Source organism: Giraffa tippelskirchi, chromosome 12 (assembly GCF_054371585.1).
Source record: "Giraffa tippelskirchi isolate mGirTip1 chromosome 12, T2T-mGirTip1v1.2.pri, whole genome shotgun sequence".
NCBI lineage: Eukaryota > Metazoa > Chordata > Mammalia > Artiodactyla > Giraffidae > Giraffa > Giraffa tippelskirchi.
The window spans coordinates 116,458,597-116,481,115 of NC_137286.1; the positions used below are offsets into that span (position 1 = coordinate 116,458,597).

The following is a 22,519-nucleotide window of genomic DNA, read 5'->3' on the forward strand; positions in this document are numbered from 1 at the left end:
AAATTTAAAAAATGCAACTAATTTTCTATGCATGAATTCCATTACCTTGAACACTGCTAATGCCCAGGGCCAACACATGATGCAGTATTTAAATATATTAAAGTAGTGAGGCATAGAAAGCCCTGCCTGTGACAAAGAAGTGACATGATTTTTATAAAAGACCATCGACACACAGCAGCAACATAACTTTGCTAACTCATTCTTGCGAGTTCAAGCTCTTCCTCAAAGACAGACATTCCCTGTAGATACCTTTAGTCCCTGGATTCACATAGTGCCTAGCACAGAGTGGGTGCTCAAGATATGTCAGACTTCCAATCAACGGATTACTTTAATTGAGCAAATCTTGGAAAAATTCGTTAAATATTTCCAAATATTTGCAAAATATTCTAGAAGGATTAGAACACTTCAGTTTAAAGCCATGTCCCATCCCTCTTTTTCTTCCTTCTTCAAATATTTCCAGAGTGCCTGCTACTCATGGGTCAGACCTTCTGTAAGATACAGAGACTTAGCGTCTAAAACAGAGGCACATACATACACATGCACCCATATGCACACACATACTCAAGGGCTGTGATAGAAAGGCTTGGTGGGGACTCAGAAGAGCTGTCAATGGCGAAAGGATGGGGACTGAAATTGTAGAGAAGGCTGTTTTCCTTAAGAAATATTATGCACAATGACATGGAACTTTAGGAAACGTGAACATTTAAAGGTAGGTGGCTCAGACGGTAAAGTGTCTGCCTACAATGTGGGAGACCTGGGTTCGATCCCTGGGTTGGCAAGATGCCCTGGAGAAGGAAATGGCAACCCACTCCATTACTCTTGCCTGGAAAATCCCATGGACGGAGAAGCCTGGTAGGCTACAGTCCATGGGGTCGCAAAGAGTAGGACAAGACTAAGCGACTTTTTTTCTCTCTTTCTTTCACTTCTAAAGAGAGAGAAGTTAACAGGAGGAATGTAGTGGAAATATCAAGGTCAGCTGAATACACCTTATTGGGAAATTCAGTTAACCTAGGTCTCCATTTTGTTATCTGTAGAAAGGTCAAAATGCTTTCTAGACATAAAGAATTAATGTCAGCCATATATTAGCTATGGCCTTACATAAACTGGGCTTCCCTGGTGGCTCAAATGGTAAAGATCCTCCTGCAATGCAGGAGACCTGGGTTCAATACCTGGGTAGGGAAGATTCCCTGTAGGAGGAAGTGGCAACCCACTCCAGTATTCTTGCCTGGAGAATCCCATGGACAGAGGAGCCTGGCGGTCTATAGTCCATGGGGTTGAAAAGAGTCGGATATGACTGAGTGACTAACATTTTATATAAGTTAGCTTTGCTCTCCCTTAAAATACTAATAGTCAACATTTATTGAGCCTGCTAAATCCTGTCCTGAGAGTTTTCTAGGTATTAGTACATTTAAACCTCACAAAAACCACAGCACAAGGATTGATAGGAAGTTCCATTTTACAAATTTGGAAACTGAGGCACACAGATAGTAAAATATTTACCTAAGGTTGCAGAGTTAATATGTGGTAACTGCAATATGAAAATAAGTAGGATGATGCTTTAATTCCCACTCCCTTCTGCCTCTCTTCATTTTAAAGATTAAGATAATGGTATCTTTTATGACATCTCCCAGAATCATTATAAAGAATAAATAGAATGATATGTATGAAACTGCATAAAACCATAAAAAGCATAAGCAGGTAAAATATCATTGAAAGGCCATTCTAACCAAGTATGCTGTCCATTTTCTGAGAAAACCAGACTTCACTGTTTCCCTTTGGAGAGAAGCGTTAAAAATGAGGAGTTTGTGGACAATCACTTTGGAGACCTACCGTCTACCACCAGAGGATGAATTATTTACCAGCAATATAACCAGGCATGCCCAGGAACAAACTATTGATTTCAGAGCCCACTTTTAACTCCGTATCAGGTTCCCTTCGTCAGGAGGTAGTGCATAGCCCACAGAGAAGGCAGAGTCAGACACAAACGATATTCAGATGATTGCCTTTGAAGGAGCAGATAATCAGGAGCTGGCGATTTGATAAAAATAATAACGAACATACATGATCCTGCTCCAGCTGGATCTTTAACCTGAATCTACACATTTAAATTTTAATCTGCTGAGCTCGAGGAAAGAGAGATTTTTGTTGGACTTTTACTCCAAGGAAAAGAGCAGTGAGGATGTGCTGACTCACTTAAGGCCAAACAGCCAATAAATGCAGAGGACAGAATTTGAACTAGCATCCCCTGATCTCACAGCCTGTGCTTTCTTCACTGAGTTGCTTGTTCTTCTGATTTTATACTTATTCACCCAAGGTCAGTTTTAAAGGCCTTAAAAAAATTACTGGAGAACAGAAATCTACATCCAGTACTTCCGAGGCCACATCTCCCTATGTGGCCAATTACAGCTCTGGATTTGCTTTGATGGGTATTTCCCACAAAGTAAACAGTCCTTCCTTATTATCATCAGGAGGCCCTTTTTGGTGTATGCTCTGCAACCATGGGCCCACAGCTGCTATGATCCTGGGGAGGTCTTGCTTCTCAGTCCTTGGGAGATAAATGATTTAACTCTTCATACCAACATGGATTTGATATTTTACACAGGGCCACGTAAAATTCAGGACCTGTTGAGTTAGCTAATCAATTAAAAAGAAAAAGATATCTATTCTCTGTTCCTCTGACAACGTCCCATGCCTTAATCCTATGAAACCACAGAGCCAGCATTTAAAATCTCATTCCAAATCCTATTTCCAGAGTTGTGATGTTTGTGGATGTCTGTCTTTGAAGGTGTGGCAATAACCAACCAGAAATTTGATTTCCAAATCCATCAATATATACCAGAAACAAAAAAGCCATGGAATTAGCACACCCAAAGGACAAAGAATAAAAAAAAAAAAAAAAAATCACCCACACAAAGCCTATCCAGGAGGTGACCCTTTTTCATTGGACTAATTACAAGGAAATATAAAAGGGCAAGCTTTTATTAATCAAGCTCTTTTCACTCAGCCATGAAGAACTGCTAGGCAGGAAGAAAGCAAAGAGACAGGGTGTTAATGTAAGCCTGATAATTAAATTCAGAATCAAGTGGATCAGAGGGAAGGGCATAAATGGAAAAGTCAGATGGAGGTAAGAACTGGAATCTTAATCCTTTATACAACTACATGGTTGAAGAAACAAAAACAGAAATGAAAAGCTATCAAATAAAGCAACAATAAGGGAGGTTACATTTAGAAGGGTACAGTGACCAAAAATACCACTGAGGCATTTTGCAGTATCTTGCCTTCCAGAGCATAAAGTCCTTTTCTATAAAATCTCTTCCATTTATTTTCATATAATCTCTGTGAAATACACAGGCAAGTGCAGGCTACTCAATCTTGTCTCAGATCAGATAATTAAGAGAATGACAGAAGAGGTCCCCAATCTCTGAAACTTAGGTCAGTACTTTACGATTATCCTTCAAACATTTTGTTGAGTATAATAATTATAAGCACAGAAAGGGTAGAGATGATAAAACTCATATCTAAAGATTTTTCTAACATGAAAAATTCTTGTTGCACTCTGAATCTGCACTTTTTTACTTTGTGGGAAATACTGAATAAGGCTGGAAAACAGCCATGAAAAAGTAGAGGAGAAACCATCAAAGTTAGGAGATGAAGTTCTGATCCAAATTTACTGTGCAAACTTGGGACAACATCCTTTAAACTCTCGGTATCTCAGTTTTCCTACAAGGTAAGATAAGGATGTTGAGATTATTCATTTCATTGATGAATACTCCCTGGGTCTGCTGTCCCATGCACTATGTGGGAAGCCAGGAAATGACAATGGTTTGCCATCTGCAGATGGAAAGGTGGGAAGATCATCACACACACGCAAACCAATGAGGACAATAAATCGAGATGAGGATGGTAATGCAGTTCATAGTGGCATCAGATTAGGGAGGAAGAAGGGGCGGATGGGATGGGGGTATTGGAGCAAAGACTTCCCACAGAAGAGAATTCTTAATCTGAGCCCTTCAGAATTAGTTCCCGAGGTGATCAACGTGTTATGGAAAACATTAATTCTGTGTAGCTGGAATGCAGGATCCATGGAGGATGGGAAACATTTAGGGAAAGCAAAGTGGAAAAGCAGGAAAACAGTCGTCTAGCAAAGGATCTCATGAACTGCATTAAGAGCTTTGAATGGCAAGACAGAGAGGAGAAATTCCATTTGCATTTGACAAACATCACTGCAGGCAAAGTGGAGAATGGATCTGCAGGGTGAGTAGAAAGAATCAGAACCCAAAGAGACCCTTGGAGCTTACATTAAATCTTTAAGCAAGAGATGGGATAAAGAAGAGCTAACATCACCAAGAAATACTTATGAGGAAGAACACTAGACTGGGTGAACAAACGGATATTGGTTCACAGAGTTGACGTTATTGTGAGGTTTCTGGCTTGTGTGATCGTGAACAGGAAGGAAAGTGGGCTTGGAGGATCTGAACAAATGGATTCTTTTCCAGTGCCTTTTCACGAGAAGAAAGATGTCAGGGTGCTTGGTGTTTTGGGGAAATGATGCCTTTGTGTGTTAAGATCTATTTATTTAGTTGAGGTTGGGTGTCTCACCAAGCAGCTCTGGGCAGGTAGCAACATTTTATGGTGGTGCACGCTGACAGCATGTGCAGGAGGGGCAAAGAAGGTGACCGAAATTTACACTGCAGTTTCCATGCACCCTGAGGATACGTGCTGGCTGTGTGAAGTGCACCATGATATGAATAGTTTGTCTGATTTGCCTGTGGGTATCCGTGGCTCCACCATTGTACGTTAGAGCCGCCAGTGGACAGTCTGAAAAACTTATCTTCAGATTTTCTTGGTCTCAAAAACTTCTCTCTCATCATCAGATATAGACACACCCACCCCTTGTTAAGTATCATTTAAGTATCAATTATATATTGATGATGCTGCCTGCAATGCAGGAGACCTGAGTTCGATCCCTGGGTTGGAAAGATTCCCTGGAGAAGGGCAAGGCTACACACTCCAGTATTCTGGCCTAGAGAATTCCATGGACTGTATAGTCCATGGGGTCGCAAAGAGTCAGACACCACTGAGCGACTTTCACTCACTCACTCACTCACAATGTGCATATCTATAGACTTAACCTCTCTCTACCTTTATCTTGTTTCAATCACCCCTCATGCACTTTTTTATGTTCCCTGAATTTTCCAAATGTGTCTTCATCCCAGGGCCTTGGTGTGAACTGTTTCGAGCACCTGGACAATTTCTCCCATATACTCATAGTTGGCTCCTTTTCATGCATCTCCCAGCTTGTGTGTCTCCTTCTTTCAAGAGGTGTTTTTTTTCTGACCAAACCCCTTGGGTGGCCTTCCAGGCATCCCCAACATACCCCTGGCTACACTTTCCTCTGAACACTTCTCACCTCCAGACACTTGCTAGTTATCTGTGCTCCTCTACTCCAGGAGAGCAGAGGCCCTTTTGTCTTATTAAATACAGTGTCCCCAGAGTGCAGGAAAGTGGCCAGATCACTGCACGTGCCAAAGTTTCACCAAATGAGGGAACAAATGAATGAAAATAAGTATTCTAGAAAAGTGATGATGCTATTGAGTAAAAAACAACAAAACCCCCACAAAACTTCTGGAATGTCAGAAGTGACCAGGTGCACAAGTGACATAGAAGGTAAATACTTAAGATGGTGGTTTAGTTGCTCAGTCATGTCTGACTGTAGCCCACCAGGCTCCTCTGTCCATGGGATTTCCCAGGCAAGAATACTGGAGTGGGTTGCCATCTCCTTCTCCAGGGGATCTTCCTGACCCAAGGATCGAACATGCATCCCCTGTATTGCAGACGGTCTCCTGAATCACAGGTGGATTCATTACCAACTGAGCCACCAGGGAAGCCTGAAAGAAACGAAATGGCAAGCCAGGTCCACAAAACAGGGAGACAGAAAGGAGCTTCAGCAAAAGCATCCTAGGGCAGCAGTAGGATTTAAAAAACAAGAGGAACATAGGAACACTCTGACTGTCAGCCCCACTTTCTAAAAGGTCTTGGTGATATCTTCTGGTATTTTTTTTTAAGCCTCCCCCAACCCCCTTTCCGTGAAAACCAGCGTTATAATTATCTACAGCATTCAGTCAAGTCTCCCATTCAGCAGAAGAGAGAGGGGCCAACGCGTAAATTCACACAAATATTCTCTTCATATTTTCTCCCCTTTCCATGCCAGTGAGATCTGCTCTAGTGCTCTGCGAGGCACCCTGTACACAGGCTATTATGTGAAGAGTGCCCCCTGGGGTTGTGCAATATGGCCATCCCAGAAAGAGCATCACCAGGCAAAAGTAGCAGCAAAAATGGCAACAGTCATGGCTGTCTAGACTTCCTTAGAAGGGAGGATTTTCTGTTAAAAATGTCCCAACGAGACAAAAACATGTCAGTGCTATGGACAGCTAGTTCCTGATAACAAAAGCAAAAACAGGCTACATGGCAGATGATTCTTGAGGCTGGGTTGTACTGGTTTTAGGTTTGGTGTAACCCAAGGGAGTCTCAGGACCCCTCACTCTCAATGGTATTCCCGGGATTCTCTGCTCCCATCAAAAAGGTCTCCCTCCTACCTGCGTCTTCTTGAGACTCAGGAGACTGTCAGCCGCACAATTCACTGAGCATGCAACCTTTGAGGAGCTCCTGGGGTCATATTTGAAATACGTGGCATGGATTATGAAAAAGATATCCTCTATTAGCCAAGCTAATAAGGAATCCTCCATATAATTGAGACCACGTGGCCATTACAGATACAGGGGACTTTCCAATGACTTTCAAAGACTTAACAGACATTTTCATGATCAATTACAAGACTATTGTTCACAAAAGCCTACCAGAGTCAGAAAAATCTCATAGGACATCCTGGCACACTACCAACAGAGAAGAGGAGAGAAATAGTCCCTCTTAGAGGCAGAGAGTGAGTCAACTAGAAGCATTTTCTGTTTTATGATGATTCTACCTCCATGTCTCCTCTCAGGATCACCCCAGGAGCCCAGTACACCCACCATTTACCAACTTCTACCTCTAGATGGCAGCAACTTCCTTCGGTTCTCAACACCCTCGCCTTTGGCCTTTTGTTTCTTAGTCACTGTAATTCCACCCTCCCTTCTCTTTCTCAAATAAACACTTCACAGCCTGTAAAGTTTGGGGAAAGATTACTGTAAGCCACTTGCACTGTAAGAAACCAGTCTATTCCTTCCGTTAAGCGACAGGGTTCTTCAAAGAGTATGAAATAATTCAGGTCTAAAGTGAAAAATCATAGAAAGTTATTTTCTTTCTTTCTCCAGAACTATCAACTATATGCTCTAAGGAAAGCAATGTTTCTTTTTCTTTACAGTCCTCTAAGGAAAAAGGCAAAGAGTAGAGGAGTGGGAAAACAGATAGAACTGGAGAGATTTCTGTTTTATAAGAACATTAATTTACTCCTATGGGTAATTTAAATCATTTGGTTTCTAAAAGGAGAGATTTCTGTTTTATAAGAACATTAATTTACTCCTATGGGTAATTTAAATCATTTGGTTTCTAAAAGATCTAACCCAACATGTCCATGCATGAGGCTGGAAGGGAATATTTACTACTCACAGAGTTGATAACATACATAGTGTTGAGGTGGTGGTGGTTGTTAGTTGCTAAGTCGTGTCTGATCCTTTTTGCAACCCCATGGCCTGTAGCCCACCAGCCTCCTCTGTCCATGGAATTTCCCAGGCAAGAATACTAGAGTGGGTTGCCATTTTCTTCTCCAGGGGTCTTCCTGATCCAGGGCTCAAACCCACGTCTCCTGCATTGGCAGGCAGATTCTTTACCACTGAGCCACCTAGAAAGCCCAAGGGTGTTACCCTTCTGTTAATTTGGCCTTGGTAGAAAGAGAAGTAAGTTGGCTACATCTGTAACCAGAAAAGCTATCATTTCTGCTTGGATGTAACACCTGCCCTTCCTGGAGTATGTATTTATCTAATGTATCAAACCACAGTCCTACCTAAGCACACTTAACTGCTCAGGGTTGTAAATCATTAAAGTTAAGAAGGACCCAAAAGAGCCGAAGTACTGGGTTGGCAAAAATGTTTGAGTTTTTTCCATAAGATGTTATAGTCTTTCTGGCCAACCCAATAACTTATCTCTTCATTTGGGGTTATAATAACTGCTAGGTATGTCAAAAAAAAATCATGCAGGCAGTAGAAAAAGATTCCTTTTATGTACAGCTGGCCTTTGACTGTGGGTTAATACCCAGGGTTTACAAAGCACTTTCAAGGTGATTCTATGACGAGTATTATCTCGTCGCACTCTTCCCAAGACCAAATTGAATAGTCTAGGCCAGAAATCATTCATTCATTCAATAGAAACACTGAGGTGAAGGAAGCAGAAAGTCTGGTTTAATGTAAGTGACAAATTTATACTAGAACCTAAGCCTGCAGACTTCAAGCTTTATTCATTTCCTAGGAAGCTCCTCTATCTTTTCACAATAACTAGTGTGTTTAGTTTTAAAATTTTTGAAATATACCATTCAAAGTAGGATTTCTAGGAAAATGGATGGTTTGAGGAGATTAGGATAAAACTAGTGAGTTTTCAGAATGAATTTGATTAACATTTTGGCTAAAAACTCTTCTTACGCTTTGAACGTTTAAAAGCAAGGCCAAGGAGAACCTATTTATTTTTATTACTAAATTTTACTTACGAATCGTAGGAGTGCCTTCATCATCCAAAACATAGGGAAAGACTGACTCCAAGGAATAATGTTGAAGTTTTCTGGCCTGGAGAATTCCATGAACTGTATAGCCCATGGGGTCGCAAAGAATCGGACACAACTGAGTGACTTTCACTTTTCATCAACTGCCTTTAGTGGTAGCTTCTAGTTCACTGGTAACATGCCAAGTGGATGGTGCCGGTTTAAGAGGTAGCATCTTCCCCATCACTGTTTGGTACCCGCACCTCCTCTTCCTTTGGGAAATCCCTCATTGTGTGTGGTTTTAATGGGATTGATAACCTAGGTACCCTGCCCTCACCTCGGTCAAAGGCTGTGCACCTGCATCAGGTTGGGCTGGGTTGATCGGACTCAGACGTCCTCAACTGTGACCCAGGAGCTGGGGTTGTCTCATTCCACGATTGCACCTTCTTACTCAACCTGCTTCCAGGTCCTGCTCTGCTCCCTGGGTTTCCCAAGGACCAACTCCTCACTTTTTCCTTTGACTCCATAACCCTCCTCATGTCCTTCAACAAAATTACCTTTCAAGAACGTTAGACAGACTCAGTCGGTTTCCATTACTTCCAACCAAAGAACCTCACCTGCTACAGGAGACTGAACTGAATGAAAATTGAAACGGAGGTAATGGCTACAGACCACGGATTCCAGCAGGGTCCTCAGCTCTTCAGCTACTAACTGAGGGCTTATGTGAAGCAGCTGTGACTAAAACCTGTGTGATGCTGTTGTTGTGTTCAGATGCTCAGTCATGTTCAACTCTTTGTGACCCCAGGACTGTACCCTGCCCAGCTCTTCTGTCCATGGGATTTCCCAGGCAAGAATACTGGAGTTGGTTGCCATTTCCTTCTCCAGGGGATCTTCCCCACCCAGGGATGGAACTTGCTTCTCCTGCGTTGGCAGGTGGATTCTTTACCACTAGTGCCACCTGGGAAGCCTACATGTGATATTGGTTGGTTTTAATTGGTGGGCGAATAGGTCACACACTATCTGCTGCTGCTGCTGCTGCTAAGTTGCTTCAGTCATGTCCGACTCTGTGCCACCCCAGAGATGGCAGCCCACCAGGCTCCCCCATCCCTGGGATTCTCCAGGCAAGAACACTGGAGTGGGTTGCCATTTCCTTCTCCAATGCATCAAAGTGAAAAGTGAAAGTGAAGTCGCTCAGTCGTGTCCGACTCTTCGTGACCCCACGGACTACTGCCTACCAGGCTCCTCCGTCCATGGGATTTTCCAGGCAAGAGTACTGGAGCGAGGTGCCATCGCCTTCTCCAACACACTATCTATTGCTATCTTAAAACTGACGAAAAGAAATATATTCCTTATGAGGATACTGGTCCTTCCTTAGGTAATCTAGTACTCTACTAAGAAATGTAATAAATAGTCAATTTGAAGGAAAGTATTAAGAAACTTTATGAAAATCTAGTGGTCAACTGAGAAAAATTATAGTAAGATGATATCTTATTTGATTTTTAAATGGCTAGTTCACTGTCCATGTGTCTACAGAGAAATCTCCATGGCTAGAAAGATGATACTGCAAATATGACTGACAGATGAAAATCAAAACAAACCCACTTGGTACCCCAAGCATTCCCACAAGGGAACCCCCTTAAGATTTATGATCTGAGCAATATTCCAGCATATTCAAGAACACATTAGGATTTCTGATTGGGTCCTAACATTAAGTCATTATTCTTTCAAATATATATTTAAAAGGCAGCTTTGACTAGCTAATCCTTTAGCCCAAATGTATCCACTGAAAAATACTGTGGAAGACTAAGAAAGACTGTGGCTCCTCTAGACAGATACAACCTAAGACCTTTCATCATTTTGGGCTTCCCTGATGGCTCAGATGGTAAGGAATCTGACTGCAATGCAGGAGATCTGAGTTCAATCCCAGAGTTGGGAAGATCCCTTGGAGAAGGAAATGGCAACCCACTCCAGTATTCTTGCCTGGAGAATTCCATGGACAGAGGAGCCTGGAGGGCTACAGTCCATGGGACTGCAAGGAGTAGGACGTGACTGAGCAACTAACAAACATAACACTTTCATCGTTTTAATGTCTTACATTAATTATCAGAGAACGTGTAATTCTACTATCAAAGATATATCTTTTTTTCATATTGGGACAGTTTTATTACCTGCATTATTCATTTATTGTTTAGTCGCTAAGTCGTGTTTGACTCTTTGCAACCGCAGGAACTGTAGCCCGCCAGACTCCTCTGTCCATGGGATTTCCCCAGGCAAGAATACTGGAGTGGGTTGCCATTTCCTTTTCCAGGGGATCTTCCTGATCCAGGGATCCAACTTGGGTATCCTGCATTGCAGGCAGATTCTTTACCACTTGAGCCACCAGGGAAGCCTTATTCATTAAGGACTCCCCAACCCCCTTATCCTGCCTGTTTCATTACAACACAACCATTATTTTAAAGGTCTACAACCGAAAAGTTTAACAGGAAGGGGACTGTGATAGAGAATAATGCCCACTGCACGACTAAAAACTGTAGTTTTAGTAGCTTTCCCAGATTCAATCATGATTCCTGATTATACCTTTAAGCTAAGAAACAACAACTATATGAAAACTATGCTACAAGTCCCAGAATACAAACAAGTCATTTTCTTGCTTCTTTTCTTCTGCTTACTATGGACTTAATTTGCTCTCCTCTTTCTGGTGTCCTAAGGTAAAAGCTTAAGGTAACTGATTCCAGATCCTCTCTCTTTTATAAAATATGCATTCAATGCAATAGATTTCCTCCTAAGCACTACTTTAGATGCTTCCTACAAAATTTGATAACCTGTGTTTTCACTTTCATTTACAGCTGACCTTTAAACAAACAACATGGGTTTGAAATGTGTGGGTCAACTTATATGGGGATTTTTTTCGATAAGTATGTACTATAGTACTACACAACCTGAGGATGACTGAAACCATATGTAGGGAACCATGGAAATGCAGGCCCAACTATAAAGTTATACATAGACTTTCAACTACATGTGGTTGGTCAGCGCCAATAACCCCACTTGTTCAAGGGTCAACTGTAGTTAAAAGTATTTTTAAATTTCTCTTGAAATTTCTTCTTTGACCCATGCATTATATAGAAGTACGCTGTTAAGTCTCTGTGTATTTTTAGATTTTTCTAAACAAGTCCTTTTGAATATTGAATGAATATGGGACCATATTAAAATGAGCTAATACAAGGACTTCCGTGGTGATCCAGTGGCTAAGACTCTGCCTTCCCAACGCAGACAGTGTGGGTGTGATCCCTGGTTGGGAAACTAGATCCTACAGGCCGCAACTAAGGCCCGGTGCAGACAAATAAATTTAAAAAATATATATAAGATAAAATAAAACTAGTGAATACAGTAGAGATGTTTTAAGACACAATAGTACCACACATAGCTCCAGTGCTAAGATGCCAGGAATAACAGAGAGTGTACTGACAGGCCAAGTAAAAGACTAATATGGTTCTGAGCAGCTGGTTGGTAAAAACAAATTATGAATGGACTTTTAATAGAGAAATATCTCAAAAGTGGTGACCTTTTAGCTCAACAGAATCTTATAGCCTTAATTCTCCCATAATTAGAAAACAACTGTAGAAAATAACCTACTTTAATTTTTTTCCCAAATCATCTTTATTGTGGTTGAAGGAATACTAGATACAAAAATCTGCCGATATTAACAGGAATGTGAAACATTTTTTATCATGACTGTTCTCTGGGTAACAGAGAATTAAAATTAGACCAATGTTTGTTAAGGGAAATCTCAAACACAGCATGCAAGTTTAAAGTATACATAATTGTCACCAAGCTAAATTTGAGGAGTTGGTGGAAGTCATGGAAGAATTTACTAGCTGACACTGGATTATAACATAAGAAAAGATAGGAATTTGAAGGGATTTTCAATGTAGCATCACTGTGGAAGCTTCTTTGCATTGTAATTCAGTATACAGAGAACTTGCAAACTGCTTTATGGTTATATAAACTGCCGCCCGTTTTCTGAATCTGTTATCAAACACTGGAGAGAACATGCTTCCAAACTAAATCTAAAGGCAACCTGCTGTTACTTATTTGCCAACACGTATGGATTTAAAAAAAAAAAAAAATGAAGACCAGACAGGCATTCTGGGAACTGAAATCTTCACATATTAAAGTTCAGACACAGTATCATAATTTTTGCCCTGTAAATCAAGAAGCAGTGAAATGCTCTGGTAATTAAAGTAACATAGTCAATATTATCTATAAATAATGAGCATGCAAGGATCTGCAAGATGATGAGTAAACATTTTGGCAGGGATCAACTGCCACAGATTGGAAGGGAAAGCAATGTCTTTATCAGGCCTTTCTTCTTTCTCTCCCCCATCACATCAATCTCATGGGAATTTACCAGACAAAAACCTTCTGCTTAGCTTGTAATGAATTAAACAACCATCTGATTTAATCTTGAGCATTTCTCTTGCTCTGCCCACAGGTAACTAACTGCCATGTAGCAGAAAGATGGCTGGACAGGAGTGTAGAGAACTGGACTTATGCCCGCATCTGACAAGAAACAAACTTCCATCTTTGGATCTCCATCTCTGTGTTTGAAAAAGTGAGAAGTTGAATTGAACTTGATGATGTTTACAGTTCCTTTTCAAAGGGCTTCCCTGGTGGTTCCAAGGTAAAGAATCTGTCTGCCAATGTAGGAGATGTGGGTTCGATCCCTGGGTTAAGAAGATCCCCTGGAGAAGGAAATGGCAACCCACTCCAATATTCTTTCCTGGGAAATCCAATGGACAGAGGAGCCTGGAGAGCTAAGTCCATGGGGTCCCAAAGGCACATGACTGAGTGCCTAAAACAACAGCAAAAACGACAGCTCCTTTTCAGCCCCACAACTGATAACTACTGCATTCAGAAATGTCCTGTCCCCCACACCCCCTTTAAAGAGCTAGTTCTAGCTCAGCTTTCCTAAAGGTTTCCAGTAGCAACAACTTGAGTGCCTTCCTCTATTAAGGCAAAAAGTTTAAAGGAGAAGCAATGTTCTTATTTTTATGACCAAAATCCATATTAGTTACACTGTTCAAAAAGATTTAATGAAGTCATGTCTAACATTTGCAACTATATGCATATAAACATTTAAGTTCATTGTAGCACAGCATATCCAACCATAAAACATCAAAGTGTGAAAAGGCTCTTCCTGCCCTTCCCTCAATTGGTGACACAGAACTTTTTCACTTCCAAATGTGAAATGTGATCCACACCCAGAATGTGTCATAATTGGCATGGATATGCTATTAAAACTAGAGCTTCTTTTGCAGACAGCTACATAACATCTCAGGCATGTTGGTAAGAAAGGAATCCTAATTGAGACTGGTGGTGACAGCATCTGGACGGTTAGAGAAAATTAATCCTATTTTACTAATGGCAATTCCTATTAACAATGCCTAATTTCTCCATCAGAATATAAATAGTCTACAGTCTCTATTATGTGACACATACCTCTGCACAAAACAGCCCCACACGGATGTTTTGGGTACACAGCATAACCATGACTACGCCATCATCAAACAACCATATACACCCAAGTCTTTGAAAACTTTTGGACTGGGGCCGGATGGAAGGAAAAGTATATAAACAGAAGAAAAAATGAAAAAGCTAAAAATGAGGATTTTGGAATCCTCCCACTGAGACTGGCAAATTTGGAGCCTTAAATCAACTTCAGTGTTCATTTCAGAGATATTCCCCACCAGCCCTGCCCTGTCCTGGTCCAACCTATACATCCACACCAAACACGTTTGTACATTTCAGATTCTAGAATAGCTCTGGGGATAAAAGGGCTGAAAGACAACTTGGAAACAGCCACTCTTTGTGGGTTTGGTATCAGAATATGATAGTTTCAAGCAAAAAGACCTGCGAAGAAGAAAAGTCTACCTGTAGATTCAACCTTCTAAGAAGATTTACCCCATTTCCTCCCATTTGCCCCACAAGGAGCAAAATATTTTTTCCCTGTCATTACCATACGCAAAAAAAAAAAAAAATAGCAAATGCTCTTAGAAAGGGTCACACAGTTGTTGGACAAAGGAAGGCATGAAACAAGAGCTGTGACACATGACACAGCGAATGAAATTCACATGCTGAACCTCAAACACTTCATCAATCCTCAAATCAACAAATATTACTACAGTGGAATGGCAGAGAGGGGAGAGTCATTCCGATGGGCAGAGTTTATGTCTGGTCTGGATTGCTCCCACTGATTAATTGAATATTAAATGAGTTTTCCAATGATCTCATGTTTTTTATTAGGGTGCTAATATATCTTGCAAGAAGTTCTTACTGCCATTCCTTAATCCCTGAAAGTTAGCAGATACTTATAACAGACATCTGTCACCGGACCCCTTACATCCTGGTGCTTTCAGCTCCTTCCTGGTTACGTACATTTTTTAACCATATTTTCTTTCCATCCAGCAGGTTTGTTTGTCTTGAACAGACATTTTTTTCCACACATTTCTTCAGCTCCTGAGGAATTCCTGCCACAGGAATGAGGCCAGGGGATGGACACTGCCTCTCACATTAACATTATGCGAAGAAAAGCACTACTTATAATGATAAGCCATCTTTACTCAATAATAAGTATTGGTTTGAGACCTCAACCACAGCCACTGACATTTACAATCTACCAATTGTCATGCATTTCCTAGGCATAACTTACAGGTTCAAGTTTTTTCATCTTTTACTGAGATTTAATTGTCTATATGATGAACAATATTTTTTTAACTAATTGGAGCACTTGCTGGCTTCACGCAACACCACTTATATATAGTGCTTGTGGATATAACTCAAGCCAGAACCAAGTTAGTGCTGAATTTGGTATCTAATTCTATAAATTGTCCCCAAACTTCTATTTTGGAAAGAGCAACGATTGCTTTCATATCCATGGCTAGCATGAGTATTTAAAACTTCTAGATCTTCAGAGAGAATGTTTCACAAAGAAATAGCAACAGTTCATCACTTAAGCAGATATAGATGTTGGATGATTCACTGGGCTTCTTCCTAGCTTTCCTATATGATTTATTTCCATATAACAGTTTCATAATATTTACGTAAGAAAAATTCAAGGTAGTATACGCAGCAGGATTTGTAACAACTCACAACCAAATAAGTTAGAAATGTCTGCAGGTCTTTGTATCTGTGTTTCAATCAATAAATAAAGCACTTTGTCAGGACTGTTTTTTCTATTAATTTTGAGCCTTTACTCAAAAACCTTCTTGGGAATCAGTTTTCTGACAATCCTTTTCCGCCTTTATATTTTTTCCCCTTCCATACTGTCCATTCCCAAACTAGTCTTAAATAAAGTTGATAATTATTCTCCTCTGGATGTTGTACTATGAACGTATCTCTTATTGCATTATCCACATTTTATTATGTTATTTGTATTATGTAATATTGTATGTTATATATATGTGACATCACACTCACACACACTCACGCACACACATCCTCAAGACAGTAAGCACTATAAAGACAGAAACCATGTTTTATTTATCTTCCTAATCTAGTGCTTGGGAGTATAAATAAATGTTGCTGAATAAATACAAGTTGAATTTTCTCAAGGCTAGTATTAAAGATCCTTTTTGTTTTTCATGGATTACTTCTCTGGAGATAAAACTGGTTTGAACTTACTAACCGAATAATGTGCTATGAATTATGTAGGAACAACTTATTGTTACTCTAATACTCCAGGAAGGAAAAGCAAAGAAAAGAAAATGTGTTATGGACTCAGTGATCCACATTTAGCCACTGAAACATAAGTTGCAGAAACTGGGCCTCACCCCTGGCAACATGGCACTCTACCCATTAGCTTATGTCACTCACTTGAGCATCTCATATTCTCTATCTGTAGTGAAGTTTCTTTAGTATGATGTGCTTTGGACTAAAAAGTAACAGCAATTCCATGCAGTCAAAAAAGGATCTGGTTATCCCTTTCCTTTTATGCAATGGCCATCAGCGTTATTATCCTCTCAGCTTTCCAGGTTTGACAGGGAACAATGCGCTTTAGTGATTGTGAAAAACAGTGATTGTGAGGGATGCCCCAGCTTTTAGACAGTGTGTAAGCAAATGGCTGCTTCCTCTGTATTCCATTTCCCTCTCTGTGAAAAACCAAAGCATAATATTTAACAACAAGATCAAGCTATTGTGAGGGTTAATTAGATTTAATGGGGGAAGGGAGGCGAGCTGATTAGGCACTATTCAAATTCAAAGAATCATTATTTTGTGCCTAAAAATAATCCTCATTTAGGAGTAAAATTAATTTGGAAGCTCAATCTTTGGTAATCATCTTCCCATACTTAAAAAAAAGCCATGGTTTTTAATCAAAATCCCATTCTAACCACAATTCAATCAAGTAAAAAAATGGAGACCTGTGAATTTCCATTCACCTTTGTAGTAAGACAGTACACGATTCAATTCTTTTTCTTTTCTTTTCCCTCCCTCCCTTCCTTCCTTCATTTCTTCCTTTCTTTTTTTGAAGATATACTATGTGTGGAAAGGTTAATTTTGGAGAATGAAGTAATGTAAACAAATATGGATTTTATTAATAAAACTACATTGAGTTTTGTTTGTTTTATATGAAATATTTGTGAAACAGTTTAAATTTCCTCTTTAAAGAATCAGTAGTCAGGACTTCTTTGGCAGTCCAGTGGTTAAGACTCTGTGCTTTCACCAGAGAGGACAAGGGCTCACATGGCCAAAAAAAAAAAAATCAGTAATCAATAGTCTGTGGTTAAAATAACTTTTCAGGTTATTTCTGGTAAGTTTCATCTCTATTTTTGTTCAAGTGAAAGATCTTCATATTCCCCAAATAAAAAACAGATGCCTGGATATTTAAGGCTAAGGCCAGAAAAAGGGCATCTAAATAGTAATCATCAAAATGAATGTAATAGATTAACTCATTATGAAAATTTTCATGAGAAACAGAAGTTGGTACCTGAGAAAAATCTGAGTTGTCTAAATCTTACTAAAAAACATAGTGTCTTCAAAAAATGGGACACATTCTTTGAAAATGTAACAGTTGATAAACCTGGGAAATATGCCATATCTATTTGGAAAAAAATGTTGCACTCAGTTTTTGGTGAAGGAAGACTTTTGGCTGGAAAGGAACTCTATTCATGTTTGTTTAGAATTTTCCAAAGGAAAGGGAGATAATGTAGTTCAGGCAGTAGAAATGTATTCTCTACAGAGAACCAGGAATAATTGACACAGTCCTATTAAAAATTCCCAGAGAACTTATAAATTCTCATCACTTTGACTGTATACTCACCAAGCAAACTTCTGACTATTCATTCGATTTCCCCGGACCCTTGATACTGGGGACGGATGTACCCTGTAGTAGGTAGATGAGAATAATCCAGTCATTAAAAAAGCATTTTACTGATTACAAGTGAACAAAAAGTGATCTGGCTTATAAATGATCTCTTTCAGATTAGCTTAATGTAAACTGGCCCACAATTTAAGCACCTCTTAGTAAATGAATGCAGTTCAATTCCTATGCCTATAGACCTGCAGTCTCTCTTTCCTTTTGCACCGCTTTTAACATAACAAGCATTTGTCACAATGTTCCCTGTGAAGATCCCCCAAAGCTGGACCAGTTTTAATAAGTTGATTCATTCATTCAGTCCAACAAAAAGTTACTGTTGCCAACCTAATCCCTGCCAGGTTTAGGAGTGCATAAGAATAACATAAGGTCTAATGCTGACCCTCAACAAGCCCTTTCTGCTACCTGTTCCCACAAGAAGGACACAAAGAGACAGTCTAAGTACACATTCCCTCAGTCAGCTTCTACATTTAAAGCCCTAAAGTAACATAGCAAAGGAGATCAGCATACACTCTTCCCAAATATGTTACTTTGGCGTAATGATTATTTTGATTTGAAGGCTGCCACAAACACATACACAGGAAGAGCTCTCTACCTTTCCTCTATATGCCTAAAGGCAGGGCATATATTTGCCTTTTGTAAAGGAAATTTTAATTTGTAAAGGCCTTCCATCCAACAATCCCCATATCAGGAAAAGGAGTACAACATACAACTCATCACCAGAAATGGTATTGAGATGAGCTGGCATAAACAACCCTTATTTACCATTAGTTTCCCCCCATACACTTCCTTGCTACCTCCTTAAAATGTAGCCCCCTAGACGCCCAGACTCCCTTGTCTTCTGACAAAGCAATCCTCCACAATTTTTTTGCCTTTGTTACAGTGGTATCTAAGCCCCAAATTCTAATCACCCCTTTGAATTACTCATCACTGAGTATTCCTGCAAGCATGAGTGCACGTTTTATGTGTAAATAAGCTTGTTTTTTCCTTTAGCTAATCTACCTATTGTCAGTTTAATCTGCATACCTTCAGACACTAAACTTGAGAGGGCAGAGGTAAAAATTAACCCCATTCCTTATACTACTGTGCTGTGCTAAGTCACTTCAAGTCAGATCTGACTCTTTGCAACCCAATGGACTGTAGCCTGCCAGACTGGACTTTGCACTCAGAAGGTTTATTTCTTCCAACATCCCTCCTCTGTCCATGGAATGTTCCAGGCAAGAATACTGGAGTGGGGTGCTGGCCCCTTATAGTAACTTCATCCAAATGTCCCAGCACAGAATCTGTGGGAGGAAGGATGGGTGAGTAGTTATTTTTAGGTGAAAGGTGTTCTATATGTGATGCTCTCCAGCCAGGCGTTGAAGGAGACCATGTCAATTCAAACCTTTAGCTAAACAAGGGGGGAAAGACAGTAAAGACCATATTGTTGTACAAGCTCCTTGGATTGGAGTCATCCACTGGAAATGCTTGAAATTTCTAGGAACTGCTGATGTCTTCCAAGCAGGAGTTAGCTACCGAACCTCCATGAACCTCCACCTCTTTGTGGGTCACTTACTGGCAGCACAATTTGATCTACTTCACGTCCCTGTGGCCAACTTCCTGTTTTCTTCTCTCTTGACCAGTTACTTGTGAGATCTAGGCAGTGCTCAGGCTTGTGCTATCTTTACCCTTAGATCTCAGTCATTACTCTTATTCACAAGACAAGAAAGTAAACCGGGATTTTAAATAGGTCTTCAAGTCCAGTTAGAATCAAGAGCCCCAAAGTTCATTAGAATCCCCATTCTCCACAGTTGCTCAGTGAGTGAGAATCATTTCAAAGCAGACAAAACAGTTCCAGCCCCTCTGAAGGGCCAAATCCAGTCTTCCTGTAAATCCAGAGCCAGACTGCACTTTGCACTCAGAAGGCTTATTTCTTCCAACATCCCTTATTAACATTCTTTTCCTCACAGCCCTTCTCAATGGCTGCTGCAGCTGAGCTGCTCAGCACAGATTTCCTGCTACATGTGGGGGAGGGGATGTTAATTATGCAGAAAGATGGAGAGCGGCCAGACAGCCCCTCTGGTGAACTGTCTCATTCAAGTACAGCCCACTTCCTGCTGTTTTGCAGCTACAAGGATCACCTGTTGGTCTTGGCATTCAGCCAACCTGGGGCCTAGCGGAAATGACAGACTCAGCTAGAAATGAAAGCCAGCTCATATTCCAGTACCCCAAATTGGGGACAGAGTGAACAAACATGCAATAAAAATGCACAAGAGTTACACACAAGGTAACAAGGCTCTTTTTTCCCCTGCTCTGCTTTTTTCTTTCAGTCTGTCTGCTTGAAATACAATCATGAAAATGGAAGAACTGTGAGCCAAAAAATGTCTGTCCAGTTGAAGCCCCCTGACCTAGGGGAAAATGAAGGAAATCCTCTAGAGCCTTGCCTACATTCCCCCTGGGGTGTCAGAATCCTACTGCCAGAATACAGTTTTAACAAGTAATAGCCCAAATATACACACGTTCTTTAATTCACTCTGCATCCTTTAAATGTTTACTGCATATTGATTCCTCCTTAACTTTACTTCTAGTCATGATAATTCCACTAGGTGAAGTTTGATAATATAGAAATATTCTCTCATTAATGCTTCTCATTGCATGTATCAGTGGGAAAAAAAATGGGTGTGTTTAACCTATAGCTGGGCTTCCCAGGTGAGGCAGTGGTAAAGAATCCGCCCGCCAATATAGGAGACACAGAGGACTGGGGTTTGATCCCTGGGTTGGGAAGAGTCCTTGTAGTAGGAAATGACAACCTGCTCCAGTATTCCTGCCTGGAGAATCCCATGGACAGAGAAGCCTGGTGGGTTACAGTCCACGGGGTTGCAAAGAGTCAGATATGACTGAGTGACTGAGCATACACACACATGCCACTTACAGTACAATATTCTCTAGGTAATTGTATCTTTTAGTAAAACTCTATTGACCCATAGATCAAACACTGTAAGTAGATAATTTTTATAATGGTTTAACCTCTTCAAATAATTCCTGATTTTGTGTGATCAAATAATTATAAAGCTTTTTACATTAAAATGGTAAAATAAGAAAGGTTTTTTCCGTTTCCCAAAGTGAGTAAATTGATAACTCGGAGCTTACTTTATCTGAGGAAAGTAGACCAGAAATTTGCATTTCAGCTACTTGCCAAATTTCATTTCTTCAAAGAAATATGCTGTGTTTCTGTGTGCTCTGTCTTTAAATGGTGACACTTCTTACCATCGCCTACCTTCTTTCCACATATAGCAGCCACGCAGGTAGCAAAGTCAAAATCCCAGTAGGAGAAACCACCATCTAATCTGCATGTCATGCATTATTCATGACCTCCTGATTCCTGCACCTGCATCAAGGCAGGAAGCTTGCAGGGCATGTTCATTACTCTTCTCTTAGCCTCACACAGGCTCCATTACTGCTAAGCCACTTTGTTCTCTAAGTGAGGGTTTCAGGCCTTAATACTAACCACTGGATAGGGAAAGAAAAAAAAATCACCAGGCTGCAGGAAAGGGCAAGGTTGGTTGTTGTATAACACGCATTCAATCCTACAACATGCTCTTCTAAGACTGACAGTTTATGTCAGATGGAAATGCTCCTATTTGGTGATTTAAATTACACAAAAAAGGAAGCTATAACATTAAGGCCATGTACACCAACTGTTCTATTTATATACACTTACTCATCTGAGGCAGAGAGCATGTTTATAATTTTACCCAACACAAGGCTTAATTTAGCTTTCTTGCTAAGCATGTGAGAACTTTTTAGATACCTTCTTACACAAATCAGTCTTCCTTCTTTGGGTATAAGCACTGAAAGACCTGACCCTCAAATCTTGTATTGTAATGACTAACATTTACAGTTAATCAAGACAATGTGATCGCTCCTGTTTTTCAATATTTTGCTGAACCTACCTGAATGGCTGGTGGCTGGCAGGGGGGTGTGAAACCCTGATCCCCCAGGCAGAAAAGCTGTGACAACTTAAGTCCAATCTTAAGGCTCCCAGTGGAATTGAAATGAAGTGGTAGAGAGAACAAACTATGTAAGTGCCTGGGATTGAATTCCAACTCCACCATTTATCAAAGGTGTTATCTTAGGGCAAGGTACTTAACCTGTCTGCCTTTCTGTCTTCTCATCTGCACCAGTGGGGGCAATGACAGTAGCCACCATCTAGCTCTGTGAGATTTAAATAGTTAATAATGTTAAAGTGTTCAGAACAGTGCTAACTACCCAGGAAGCAGTCCATACATGTTAGCTATTATCACTAGTAGTGCTGAGACTGGATTGGAAAGGATATGAAGATGGAACTGGCCTATCCAGTTAATTCCACAGGACTGAGATAAATGTGCTCTACAAGCCCACAGTCTTGATTACTACGCTTATATCACTTCCCTCAAGGTGAGGAAATAAAGAGAAATAAACACCTATAGAGTAAAACGAAC

General features: G+C 40.4%; 1 protein-coding gene across 8 annotated transcripts in view; it reads right to left on the reverse strand.

Annotated features, from left to right (window-relative positions):
- The window catches only part of KLF12 (KLF transcription factor 12), a 617,863-nt gene that overhangs the window by 194,161 nt on the left and 401,183 nt on the right, over positions 1 to 22,519 (reverse strand). For 6 of the 8 annotated variants that reach the window (XM_081551692.1, XM_081551693.1, XM_081551688.1 and 3 more), the window contains one exon: positions 18,006 to 18,068. The exons of the other annotated variants lie outside the window; for them this stretch is intronic. In XM_081551692.1, the coding sequence (XP_081407818.1) occupies positions 18,006 to 18,068 (63 nt within the window). The remainder of the gene's footprint in view (positions 1 to 18,005; positions 18,069 to 22,519) is intronic. 8 annotated transcript variants of the gene reach the window in all.